The sequence below is a fragment of the Chrysemys picta genome, chromosome 3 (assembly GCF_011386835.1).
Source record: "Chrysemys picta bellii isolate R12L10 chromosome 3, ASM1138683v2, whole genome shotgun sequence".
In the NCBI taxonomy this organism is placed as follows: domain Eukaryota; kingdom Metazoa; phylum Chordata; order Testudines; family Emydidae; genus Chrysemys; species Chrysemys picta.
In genome coordinates, this window is record NC_088793.1 from 7,424,701 (window position 1) to 7,437,656 (window position 12,956).

General features: G+C 54.5%; 2 protein-coding genes across 15 annotated transcripts in view; one reads left to right on the forward strand and one right to left on the reverse strand.

The window, feature by feature from the left end:
• CHRNA2 (cholinergic receptor nicotinic alpha 2 subunit) overlaps window positions 1–6,889 on the forward strand; it is a 33,146-nt gene extending 26,257 nt beyond the window's left edge. The window contains exon 8 of the mRNA XM_042848864.2: window positions 2,954–6,889. Within this exon, the coding sequence (XP_042704798.2) occupies window positions 2,954–3,079 (126 nt within the window). The 3' untranslated portion in view covers window positions 3,080–6,889. The remainder of the gene's footprint in view (window positions 1–2,953) is intronic.
• Window positions 6,734–12,956, reverse strand: part of PTK2B (protein tyrosine kinase 2 beta) — a 149,436-nt gene continuing 143,213 nt past the window's right edge. For all 14 annotated transcript variants that reach the window (XM_065587434.1, XM_042848863.2, XM_008173904.4 and 11 more), the window contains 5 exons: window positions 11,354–11,381; window positions 10,745–10,791; window positions 10,127–10,270; window positions 9,175–9,255; window positions 6,734–7,894 (listed from right to left, as the gene is read on the reverse strand). In XM_065587434.1, the coding sequence (XP_065443506.1) occupies window positions 7,679–7,894; window positions 9,175–9,255; window positions 10,127–10,270; window positions 10,745–10,791; window positions 11,354–11,381 (516 nt within the window). In that variant the 3' untranslated portion in view covers window positions 6,734–7,678. The remainder of the gene's footprint in view (window positions 7,895–9,174; window positions 9,256–10,126; window positions 10,271–10,744; window positions 10,792–11,353; window positions 11,382–12,956) is intronic.

Here is a 12,956-nt window from a genome sequence, read left to right on the forward strand (position 1 = left end):
GCACCCCCCTGCCCCTGCCTGCCCTGCTCCTCCTCGCCCTGCAGCCTCTGCACCCCCCTGCCCCTGCAGCCTCTGTGCCCCCTGCTCCCCACTCGCCCTGCAGCCTCTGTGCCCCCTGCCCCTGCAGCCTCTACACACACACCCCCCGCCGCCTGTCCTGCTCCCCCCGCTCACCTGGCAGAGGGAGAGCTGCGGGCTCCACGTGGAATCAAACACAGCCGCGCTGCTCTGTGGGGGAGGCGGGAGCGGGGGAGGGGGAGGGATTCTGGCTGCTAGAGGCCCTAGTGGCTGCGAGCGGCTTTCAATCAGGCCAGGCGTCCAATCAGTTGCGCCGCACTCCGCATGAGGGGAAGGGGGAAATCCCGGACATTTCTACTTGATTAGAAATCTCCCCCCCGGACGGCCATTTAACACTGAAAAAGCCGGACATGTCCGGGGAAACCCGGATGGATGGTAACCCTACTGGATAGACCAAGTCTGCAGGGCCTCAGTCGTTGCTCCTGCATTTCCCCCTCAGAGCCGGTTTGATTTGCCCCTGAACAGCGGTCTTAGGAGGGGAGTATTGTCTAGTCTCGCTGCTCTGTTCTCACACTGCTTCCTTCAGGGTATTTATCCTCTCCTAAGATGCAAGGGAGGTTGTTAGCCCCAGGGAACTAAGGCAGAGGGAGAGAGACGAGGTGACTTGCCCAAGTAGCCAGTGCAGGGGTAGGGTTACCATATTTTGTGCCTCCAAATGGAGGACACTCCACGGGCCCCGACCCCGACCCCAGCCCCGCCCACGCCCCAACTCCGCCCCTTCCCCAAAGTCTCCGCCCCCTCCCCTGCTTCCCGCGAATATTTAATTCGCGGGAAGCCTGTAGCAGGTAAGGGGGAGTGTGGGGGGAGGAGGCGCGGCCCAGGCTGGCCCCCCGGCGGCTCCAGCCTGGGTCGGCTCGGGCCCTGGGGTGCCGGCCCCGGCCCCCGGCCGACCACCCCCGGCCCGCCCAGCACTGCCGGCCCCCGGCGGCCCGGCGCACCCCCCAGCTCCCGGCCCCGCGGACCCCCCGGCCCCCGGCCCAGCGGACCCCCCCGGCTCCCGGCCCCGCGGGCCCAGCGGACCTCCCGGCCCCGCGGGCCCGGCCCAGCTCCCGGCCCCGCGGCCCAGCGGACCCCCCGGCCCAGCGGACCTCCCGGCCCCGCGGGCCCGGCCCGGCTCCCGGCTCCGCGGCCCAGCGGACCCCCCGGCCCAGCGGACCCCCCGGCTCCCGGCCCCGCGGGCCCGGACCGGCTCCCGGCCCCGCGGCCCAGCGGCCCCCCCCGGCCCCGCGGGCCCGGACCGGCTCCCGGCCCCGCGGCCCAGCGGACCCTCCCGGCCCCGTGGGCCCGGCCCGGCTCCCGGCCCAGCAGACCCCCCGGCCCCGCGGCCCAGCGGACCCCCTGGCTCCCGGCCCCGCGACCCCGGCCCGGCCCCACACCGGTCCCGGCCAAAGAGGCCCCGGCCGAGCCCTCCCGATTTTCCCGGACATGCCCGGCTTTTGGGGATTTCCCCCCGGACGGGGATTTGAGCCCCCAAAAGCCGGACATGTCCGGGAAAATCCGGACGTATGGTAACCCTATGCAGGGGCAGGAATTGAACGGCTTCCAAGGAGAGCGGGGATTTTTTCACAAACCACCCTCCTCGCCCGCCCGCCACCAGTACCAATTCATCAAAACCGAAACGTCACGTCCCAGGGTCTGTGCTGACAAATCTTGTGACTCGGAACATTTGAGAGGAAAGACGTTTCCGACCTGTCCCAAGGTCCCTGCCCTGACCTAACCCTAAGCCAGCCCTGAGGAGCCCCAATATAAAAGGCAGCACAAGCTGCAGTGGGGAGTGGGGAGGGTAGCAGAGACTGCCCGAGGCAGGAGGCTCTGCTGTGAGCTGAGGAAGCGCAGGAGACTGGAGATGTGTGAACTATGGGGTTTGCTGATCCATTGTGTAGTGAGTGGCTTGATACACTTTGGTCCATTATGAAATGGATATGAGTCAGCAGTGTGCCCTTGTTGCCAAGAAGGCTAACGGCATTTTGGGCTGTATAAGTAGGGGCATTGCCAGCAGATCGAGGGACGTGATCATTCCCCTCTATTCAACACTGGTGAGGCCTCATCTGGAATACTGTGTCCAGTTTTGGGCCCCACACTAGAAAGAGGATGTGGAAAAATTGGAAAGAGTCCAGTGGAGGGCAACAAAAATTATTAGGGGTCTGGAGCACATGACTTATGAGGAGAGGCTGAGGGAACTGGGATTATTTAGTCTGCAGAAGAGAAGAGTGAGGGGGGATTTGATAGCAACTACCTGAAGGGAGGTTCCAAAGAAGATGGAGCTCGGCTGTTCTCAGTGGTGGCAGATGACAGAACAAGGAGCAATGGTCTCAAGTTGCAGTTGGGGAGGTTTAGATTGGATATTAGGAAACACTTTTTCACTAGGAGGGTGGTGAAGCACTGGAATGGGTTACCTAGGGAGGTAGTGGAATCTCCGTCCTTAGAGATTTTTAAGGTCAGGCTTGACCAAGCCCTGGCTGGGATGATTTAGTTGGGGTTGGTCCTGCTTTGAGCAGGGGATTGGACTAGATACCTCCTGAGGTCCCTTCCAACCCTGATAGTCTATGACTAGAATTTTCAATTCAGTCTTTACCCGCTCTGTTACTACACAGTGGACAGAGAAAGGGTCAGGTGGTACCTAGGACCCACACCACTAAGAACAACTACCTATCCCCACCCTCTCTCAACTCACTGGGCTTTGGCACCCCCACCCCCTGCCTAGCAAGTGCAGTTTGATTGAGGGCGAGTCCGCACAGTTCTGCTGCCCCCGGTTCACACTACGAGGACAACAACCCTTTAGTACCCCTGCCTCTCTGCCAGGCTGCCGGGGCCTCCCGTGGCCCCATGCTGCTCTCGGGCCCCACATCTCACTCTGACTCTTGTCTGCCTGCAGGTGAAGGAGGACTGGAAGTATGTTGCTATGGTAATAGACCGGATATTCCTCTGGATGTTTATCATCGTCTGTTTGCTGGGGACCATCGGCCTCTTCCTCCCTCCCTTCCTGGCTGGGATGATATAGGGTCTGTGCCCGGCCCGGAAGGTGGTCCTGCTCCCATACCTGTGCCCAGGGCTGGGGAAGGGACAAACTAACCCACCCTGACTGTGGAGCCACCTTGGGCTTGTCCACACTGGAGGAACATTGTCAAGCCACGACCCCATTTGAACTCCCGCTCGTCCCGGTTAATACCAGCAGAGCACCAGTGCCGAAGCCACACGTCCGCTGGGCCCGTAGATGCTCACACGCGTCTGGTTTGTACCAACAAGTGAACAGCGCTGGGCAGTTGGGGCGGGAGAACCCTACAGTGAAACCCCGACAAGATTTTTTCTTGAGTCACTGAAACTGCTTAAAACAAAGCAGATCAGAAGGGAACCGCCCGGGGTGCTCTGCATTTGAAATTAACATGCCCGTAGCTACCTAGCAAGGGAGCAGGTGCGCCCCCTACGATGGGAACACATTGCTCACATTGGTTTGGTGACAAGGTTCATTTCATACTGTTCCTCCCAGCCACACACAGTTACCGAGTCCACTTTCTCCCCCAGGTGCAAACATAACCCCCTGGTCAGGGTGTTCGAGGTCCCCATCGGTAGCCTGCAGCTGGGAAGCTCTAACTCTAGCAGCTCATGATTTTAGCTACGGAGGTCCCCGGGTCAATCCCCAGGGGACAGCCATGGCATAAGCATCCCAGGAGTTAATTCGGGTGATTGGCACCCGGGTCAGCCTAGCCCAGGGAGCAACCTCACTGCAAAGCCGTGCCTTTGTCCTCACTAGCACTGCGCGGCGTGTGTGGGGCTAGGACTTGTGAGGGCACGTCCCATGGTTCTTTGTGCTGCTCTACGATTCTTCTCCATGGAGCCGGGAGAGAACTTGTCTGTCCTTCCGGGTACACAGGGGGAATTGTGGGACTATCAGCGGCTGAGCCTGTGTCCTCACCGCAAAGCCGGGGTTCCAGGCTGAAGGGAAAGCAGCACCTACCCCCTCAGCGGGGCCAGCTAACCCAGGGTGAAATTCACTCCAGTGCTCAGGGCTGGCCCAAGAGCTAGTCACCACTTTCAGCCGTGTTCTGCCCAGAACGCCCATTGCAGGTGAGAGCTGCCTGGAAGTTCTTTTCAAAGCAAACAAACATTTGGGGGGGTAGGGGGCGGAAGGGATGGCGAATAGTCAAAAAAAAATTGCTGAAACTAATCACAACAAAGATTTTTTTGTTTTCACATCAAAAATTTGTTTCCCACCTCCATTTTTCCAGGGGGGAAAGGAGGGCAGAGGGGGAAAGGTTTTCTATTAAAACCTTCCCCAAATCTTTCATTTTGATTCATTTCATAAAAAAACCCTGCAAAAATGTTCAGATGAAATGAACAATTTAAATGCCGTTTGACGTTTCTCCATGGAAAATGCTCAAACAGCCTTAACTTACTGCAGGCGCTAATGAATTCTGAGAACAAACCTGGCAGGCTTTCTGGCCAGTTTCTAAATGGAGGAAACTGAGGCACAGAGAGAGCGTGGCAAGTCACGGAGATCGCACAGGAAGTCGTCTGCCAGCGCAAGGACTCACACCCCGGTCTTTAACGGCCCAGCCAGGTAGCATCAAAGCTGAGCCTGGAACCCCGGCATCCCAGTTCACCCAAGCTAGCCAGCCAACTTGTACGTAAAGTCAAACTAAAGTTCTGTCTGCCCCAAGTCAGTGGTCAAAACAGTACCCTGAAGCCCGGTAACACAGGCGGGAAGGCAAACATCATTTCCTGCCTTTTTGGAAGCACCAGAGAAAAATCAAAGAAAGCTTCTCTGATTTTATCCTTGCAGCTGGCAGTCATTGATTGCCATGTGTCGGGGCTAGTGCCCCCAGTGGAAGCAGGACTTCTATCTAGGCCTCTGCCCAGGGGCCAGTTTCACTGTAGAAGGGATGATCCCTAGGCAGGCATTAGTGTGGTGACAGAGTGGCATGATCCTGGCTTGTGGTGCTAAGGGTCCAAGCTTCCAATCCCAAGGATGGCCTGGTTGTGGATGTATAAACAACAGGACCTTAAATTTGGATATCTGGGTTTTTTTACTATATATATAGCTACATTCTAGCCCAACGGTAAGATATGGGCTGGATGCAGGAAGGACTTTAAATCCCAGTGTTGCTAGTTATTGGGGTATTTGGGGTTCTATGTAATCCCCAGCTGCTGAACACAAGAGGCTGTAGGAGACGCCCAGCTTTCTATCCAAAACTAAAGGACGTTTCCAGCCCTCCTACAGGGCTTGACATTGAGAAGCAAGTACAACCTGAAGGCAAAGAAAAAGAACCCCCCTCCCCCCATTTATTATCTTTAAAAAAAAAAAAAAATCTCGTGATTGTTAAACCGATCTCAGGATTGGGGGCAGGGATATGATTTTGGAATGCTTGAGGGCTGGCAAACATTGCCCCTGAGTTCTGCAAGACATCAACTAGGTGTTCTGTGTTTGGACAGCACCTCACACCGTAAGGTCCTGGGGCTCCTGCAGTGAATGGGTTCCCTAGGGATGGGGTGGAATCTCCTTCCTTAGAGGTTTTTAAGGCCCGGCTTGACAAAGCCCTGGCTGGGATGATTTAGTTGGGGGTTGGTCCTGCTTTGAGCGGGGGTTGGACTAGATACCTCCTGAGATCCCTTCCAACCCTGATAGTCTATGATTACATAATAAGTAATAATGGTCCCGTCAGGCCTTACAAATCCATGCCACTCTAAGGTCAAGGTGACGTCCAAGAGATGTTCAGTATTATCTTCTGGGGAGGCTAGATTGTCACCCATAAACACGCCTTCCTCCCCCTCATTCCAACGTGACTGTTCTGGCCTACAGTCGATCCAGCCCGGCCACCTATGCATAAAGTACCCTTACAAACAACAGCTCTCCAACACGCACTTGCTACTGCTGCCACCTGGGGGCTGGCCTAGCGAGGAGAAGTGCCTGAGGCCCTTTCAGCCAGGACGCTTTGAATGAAGGAACAGGATGCAGAATGATCAGAGACATGGAGCGGAATAGCGAGCTGGAATACGTGTTTCAAACATAGGCATTAGCATTGATACTGGCAGGGCCATATGGCCTACAGGAGTCTGTGGGTGGACATTTGTGTTTCCGGATAGGAGTATAAAGTTAGAGAGAGAGAGAGAGAGGGGTGTGTGTGTGTGTGTGTAGAGGGGTAGGTGGGTCTGGGTTTGAATGTGTTTACACTCAGGTATATAGGAGAAGTGTGTGTGGATGGGGGTATGGAGGTGTATCAAATAGAACGTTTTGCACCAGTGATGTCACTACACGATGCAAATCCCGCAGCGGCTGTAACTGGCCTCCCGTTTAGCCTTCAGAGACAAACAGAACCGATGTTGTTACTGGAGTGTTCTCCGTTTTCATGAGTCCTTGGACTTCAAGTTCTAGCTGACCTGTCCTCACAGGTCCGCCAGAGCAAGAGAAACAACACAAGAACACCTGGGAGATGTTCAGGCCAGGCTGAGCCTCGCGCTTCAGATAACCCTCATGCTCCAGGGCCTTTGATGCCTGCCCATAAAGAATACCCTTGATCTTGTGTCTAACACCCCGCGAGCTTTTGCAGCCACAAGGGGCCATTTGAGAGGAAGGGGGGGAAACACAAGGGATCTTGCGAGCCCCACCCTCAGCCACATAGAGTCCCTAACTCTCACACCACAGAAATGCAAAGGCACAAACTTTGTACATCATTTATCTCAACCAGAATAAACAGCTTCATGGGAATTAATGGCCGCAGCCAAACCGTACAATTTTGAATTCAACCACAAACCAAATAGAAAGATTTTCGTCGTCGTTGTTGCTTTGTTCTCCCCCCCCCCCGCCGCCCGCCCACAGAATCTTACAGAGAAGCAAAGATCAGAAATACCGTCCTCGGGGTTGGTTTGTGTTTTTAAACGGCAGAACAAAGGCTACGATTCGGCGCTGTCCATGCTCTGGGATCGGTGCATTCCAGCTGCAGACGGGGAGGGGAGTGAGCGGATAGGTTCCAGAGATGCATACAGATCACGCACGGTCATTAAATAAACTCTTCTATACAATGTACAAGAAAATAAACAGTCTCTTCATGGCTCAGTGGAACATTTCCAGAGCGCCAGGTGTCTAACACCCAGGTCTCAGCCAGCATCGTCCAAACGCCCTCGTCTCCCAATGCCTACAAATGTAACAAGGGAAAGGGGGAACCTAAGAGCCACCTGCACCTGTGAAATTCACCAGTCTCCTGCCAACTCAGAGGGTGCTATGGAAGTAGAATTGATCTGAAAGCTCCCTGGCAGGGCTGGGACTGGCAGGGGGCTGGGTGATTCCACTTGTCTATCCCCACCCCACCCCACCCCACGCTCCCCACCCCTCCAGTGTCTTGTGTGTACAGACTCATCCCCAGCAGCACATTCCATGGGACACAGGAAGACAGCGAGTTTCCCACAAGCATGCCCTGTAAAGGGGAGGAGCCAGGAGAGTCTCCGCCCTTTTCTCAGAAGACTGACACGACAATATACAAGACACGAGCGATTGCAGGGAGGGGGGCGGAACATCGAGGCTGGAGGAGATATTTAAAGCCGGGCCTTCTGGAGCAGATTCCTCTCCCATCTCCACCAGCAGCGTCTCTTTCTCTCTCTCTCCCACTCACTCCAGAGTGAGCTTCACCAGATTGCCTTGGACCTTAGCCTGGTCCACAGCGTCCAGCAGGTTCTTGGCGTCCACGGCCAGGGTGTGGGAGGCCGTCAGCATCTGGCGCTTGCACTCCTCGCTCAGCGAGGTGACGGCGTTCTGCTGCGCCAGGCGCATCTTGTTGATCAGCTCGGCCAGGTCCTTGTTCAACAGTTTCTGGGTGCCCTCGATCTGCCAACGCAAAACACACACATGTGGCTGGGAGCATTAGAGGCAGCAGCGGAAGAAGAGCATGAAGGATAGTCCCAAAGCTGGAGGCCCTCTAGTGGCTGGATCACATAGGGGATAACAGCCTACCACTGCTGCCAGCTAATGGAGTTACTCAGCTACGTGCACACTCAGGGATGACTGCAGTCGGTGTGGTCAATAGTTCCTTCCAAGACAGCTTCATCCAGGCCAGGGTTTAGGAAGACCCTGTGATGTCATTAGGCAGGAAAGCCTGCGCAAGTCACTCTGAGAGTAAGACAACCACAGGGTCTGTCTATATCCAACAGCCTCAGTTGAGAATCACCTTTATATTCATTACACCCGAGCCCTGTCTCTTCTCTACCCTGCCTTGCATGGGGGCTTTACCACCAAAATGTAAGCGTTCCCTATTGAAGCTGCATCCTTGGATTTATCATTGGTCCTGACCATGATACCAGGCTGAAATCTAATGCCCTCTCCACCAATCAGGCCTTCGGTTTGCAATCCACTCCCCTTGGACAGTGAAATCTGCTAAGAGGGCCCGATTCACTGCTCGCTAATGCTGCTACCGTGTGTGGACAACTCTCCCAATTTTAATCATGAGCCTTGCAATGTTTGATAATTTTCTTAAAGCCCCAGCTCCTCGAGTCATGTGATTGGCCAGGCCTCTCAGCTTTCCTTGACAAAAAATACCGCGTTACCAGCTTTCCTTTTAGAAAAAAGTTGGAAAACGCGCCTCCTTCCGGCTCAGAGAGCAGAAGTCAAATAAAAAGAAATCCTTTGTGCTGCTGTTGGTCCCATGACTTGGGGCGGCCTGACTCACGATTCTGGCACATTCGGAGTCGGCTATACCTGCCTCCATCCATGTGGGATGAGCTGTCATCTGGCACTTATAAATAGCGACTCAAGGAATTCTCTAATCAACTCTGTATGGCCCCTGGCAAGCCCTCGTGGGTGTCACTGGGGTGCGGTTTCTTTAAGAGCCAGGCCTGTGCTGTCGCCCTGGCTGGTAGACGTAGAGTGCAGGGGACTGACTCCTGCGAGAACAAAGGCCCCTCTGGCAGGGGGGCAGGTAGGGAAGGTGCCTTGTGCTGTGTGAGCTCTGAAAGCATGAACGTCTGCAGACTGGGATCTGCTCCCAGGATGTGCGGGCAGGGAGCTGGGGGTGGGGAGAGACCAAGTGCTGGGATCATCCATTACCCCAAAGGCGGGGGGTGTCCCACCTGACGGCTCTCCCCGGCAGTAGGGGGTGCAGGAGCCCTTACCTCTGTGCGCGATGAAATGGGCAGAGCTGGCAGGATCTCGTCCACGCTGCCGATCAGCTTCCGAAGGGACAGGCCCACGTTCTGTGAAGGGGGAAAGGCAGCGTGAAAGGTGTCTCCGGCTTCGGCAAAAGGCTTTGTTCTTAGTAACAACCTGGGCCTGTCTTGGCTTGGGAGGGCCGCTGCAGAGAGATGCACTCTGGGAAATGTCCCCCGCTCTTGGGTCAAGGCCACCACTGGGGAGACGTGCATCTTGGGAAATGTTCCCGCTCTGGTGTCAAAGCCACCACCGGGAAGAGGTTCATCTTGGGAAATGTTCCCCACTCTTGGGTTAAGGCCACCACTGGGGAGAGGTGCAACCTGGGAAAATGTTCCTGCTCTGGGGTCAAGGCTACCACTGGGGAGAGGTGCACCTTGGGAAATGTCCCCCACACTTGGGTCAAGGCCACCACTGGGGAGAGGTGCACCTTGGGAAATGTCCCCTGCTCTTGGGTCAAGGCCACCACCTGGGAGAGGTGCACCTTGGGAAATGTTCCCCGCTCTTGGGTCAAGGCCACCACTGGGGAGAGGTGCATCTTGGGAAATATGACATGAGCAGAGAAAGGTCTAACATGATCCAATGGCTGGAAGTTGAAACCAGACAGATTCAGACTGGAAACGAGGTGTCAATTTGTACTAATGAGAGTAATTGACCACTGGAGCAGTTCCCCAAGGTTTGTGGTGGATTCTCCGTCACTGGCAATGTTTAACTCAAGACTGGCTGTTTTGCTAAAAGCTCTGCTCTGGGAGTTACTGTGGGGCAGGTCTCTGGCCTGTGTTACACAGCAGATCAGACTAGATGATGACAATGGTCCCGTCTGGCTTTAGGAGCTCTGACTCTAGGATCTGTCTTAGTCCTTGCCAGTCTTCCCAGGAGGCAGCCTTGGGTGCCTTCCTCCTCCCCTGGGGGCTTTACCTTCACCACAATGATGTACCCCTCTGGGGGCAGCTGGCAGATCTCGTTCTTGAGCTGCAGTACCGCCTTCACCAGCTCCATGACGTTACTGTACACCGTGTCGTCCGTCCGGTCCAGGTTGGCGGTGGGGGCCGGCTGGATCGGCTGCCCAGAGACCAGGAGAGGACATATGATCTGCTTGCCCGCCAGGCCGGCTCACCAAAGGCTTCAGAAGGAAGCCCCGAGGAGAAAGGACAGCAGCCGCGCATGACGCAGGCCTTCTGTGCCCCCGGGGTGGACTCCCCACCTAGCGGCCAGGCAGCTGTTAGCATCATGGTGCGTGCAGACCCACCAACAGCTGGGCGGAGGGTCAGTGTTCCCATTGCCAAAGCCAGGCATGGGGGCGTAGCATCGGACTGCTAATCGCTGCTTCCCACTCCAGGCTCAGGTACATACTAAAAGGGACACTGGGCACAGTGCAGTGACCACGGACCATCCTTCCCTCCCTCCCTCTCTCCCTCCCGGGGGCCCGGACTAGCTAGGGCCAAGTGGGGGGCTGGGGCTGGTTTCGAAGTGGAAGAGAAGGGACAGATGCAGGCCGGGAGGGAGAAACCCAGCCAGGTTCGTTTTCACACATACCTGAGCTCCATGCCTTGGAGGCTTCTGGGGTGGGCCCGTAAACTCGGCTGAACCGTGCGTGAAAGAAAAGAAGAATTGTTGTTCTGTTTGTTATTTCTATTGCCGTCGTCCTTGGAGACCCCGGTCAGGCCTCACCGTGCCATGTCCTGCCGGCACATGCGGGGCCTGTCTACACTTCGAACTGCCCGATGTAACTTCCAGCTCAAGGAGACATGCCCATGAGAGCTCTGATTGACCTAGCGTGCTAAAACCAGTGTAGCCGCAGGGGCGCGAGCAGCGGGAAGGGCTAGCTGCCCGAGTACGTACCTAGTGTCTTGGATGGGTACGTCCTCCCCACCCCCGAAGAGCTCAGTCTGCGTGAACAGGCACTGTTGTCTAGACCTTTAAATAGGTTCAACCCCCAACACTGGTTTTGCACCACGTGTTAACCCATGGAACTCCCTGGCTCAGGATATTATATAGACAAACAACTTAGAAAGCTCCCCCCACCTCGAAAAAGGATTAAACAATGTGTCTGAATGAGAGCTGCATGTGCAGCCGGAACAGCTGCTGCCAGAAACCCCACCCCTATGCTGGAGGAGGATGGGACAATCTGGAATGGGCACTCACTGTAGTCGGTCTCCTTCTCCGGGAGCAGCTGCAAAGAAAAGAGAATCATCATCAATAAACCTAGGTCCTGAGAACCTGAAATGAGGGAGGGCGTGAGTTGGAGCCACCTCTCCTGTCTGGCACCAAGCGAGCCCAGCAACAGCAAGGTGTAGACACAATCTCCCTGGTCGGAGTATCAGGCGGGCCCCAGGTTCATTGAGATCACCGCGGTTCCAAGCACCAGTTCGCACACCACTGGGTGCGAAGAGCCAGGCCAGCGTTTCAGAGAACCGAGGTTCAGCTAGAGGAGGTTCTACCGTAATTTGCATTGTTCAGTTGGGGAAGCAAGGCAGAGAAGATCAATTGTAATGGTTAAGGGGCTGGAGGAACTTGCTTATCAGGGAAAGGCCTACGAGCGAGGTATGTCTAGCTTGGCTGAGCAGTGACTGGGGAGCGGGGGGAGAGGATGGCTGTCTAGGAGCATGGCAAGGATGTAAACACCAAGGACGGGGAGACATGATTAGGGATGGGATAAGGGCTGTTGTACTATCCACCTGTTAGGGATGGTCTAGATAATACTTAGTCCTGCCATGAGTGCAGGGGACTGGACTAGATGACCTCTTGAGGTCCCTTCCAGTTCTATGCTTCTCTGATTCTACAAGTATCCCTATTGTACAGATGGGAACTGAGGCTAAGTGGCTTGCCAAAGGTCACACAGGAAGTCTGTGGCGGAGCAGGGAAATGAACAAAGACCTACCAGATCATAGGCTAGTGCCCTAACCACTGGAACAAAGAGATGTCCCATCTAGTCCAAAGCATGGGCCAGCCAAGTCCCGCTCACACTTCTGAGTCTCTGAAAGCACCTTTCATCCCAGGTTCTTTGTTACAAACAGGGATTAAAAAGGTATTTCGAGAACCCAGTGAGACAGGTAATAACTAGGGCTGTCAAGCAATTAAAAAAATTAATCGCAATTACTCGCCCGATTGAAAAAATTAATCATGATTAATCACACTATTAATAATAGAATACCATTTATTTAAATATTTTGGATGTTTTCTACATTTTCAAATATATTGATTTCAATTACAGCACAGAATATGAAGTGTACAGTGCTCACTTTATGTTTATTTTTTATTACAAATATTTGTGCTGTCTTTTCAATTCACTTCATACAAGTACTGAAGTGCAATCTTTTTCATGAAAATTGAACTTACAAATGTAGAATGATGTACAAAAAGATCACTGCATTCAAAAATAAAACCATGTAAAACTTTAGAGCCTACAAGTCCACTCAGTCCTACTTCTTGTTCAGCCAATCGCTAAAACAAACAAGTTTGTTTACATTTGCAGGTGATAATGCTGCCTGCTTCTTGTTTACAGTGTCACCTGAAAGTGAGAACAGACGTTCGCATGGCACTGTTGTAGCCGGCGTTGCAAGGTATTTATGTGCCAGATGCGCTAAACATTCGTATGCGCCTTCATCTTCAACCACCATTCCAGAGGACATGCGTCCATGCTGATGATGGGTTCTGCTCGATAACAATCCAAAGCAGAGTGGACCAACGGAATGTTCATTTTCATCATCTGAGTCAGATGCCACCAGCAGAAGGTTGATTTTCTTTT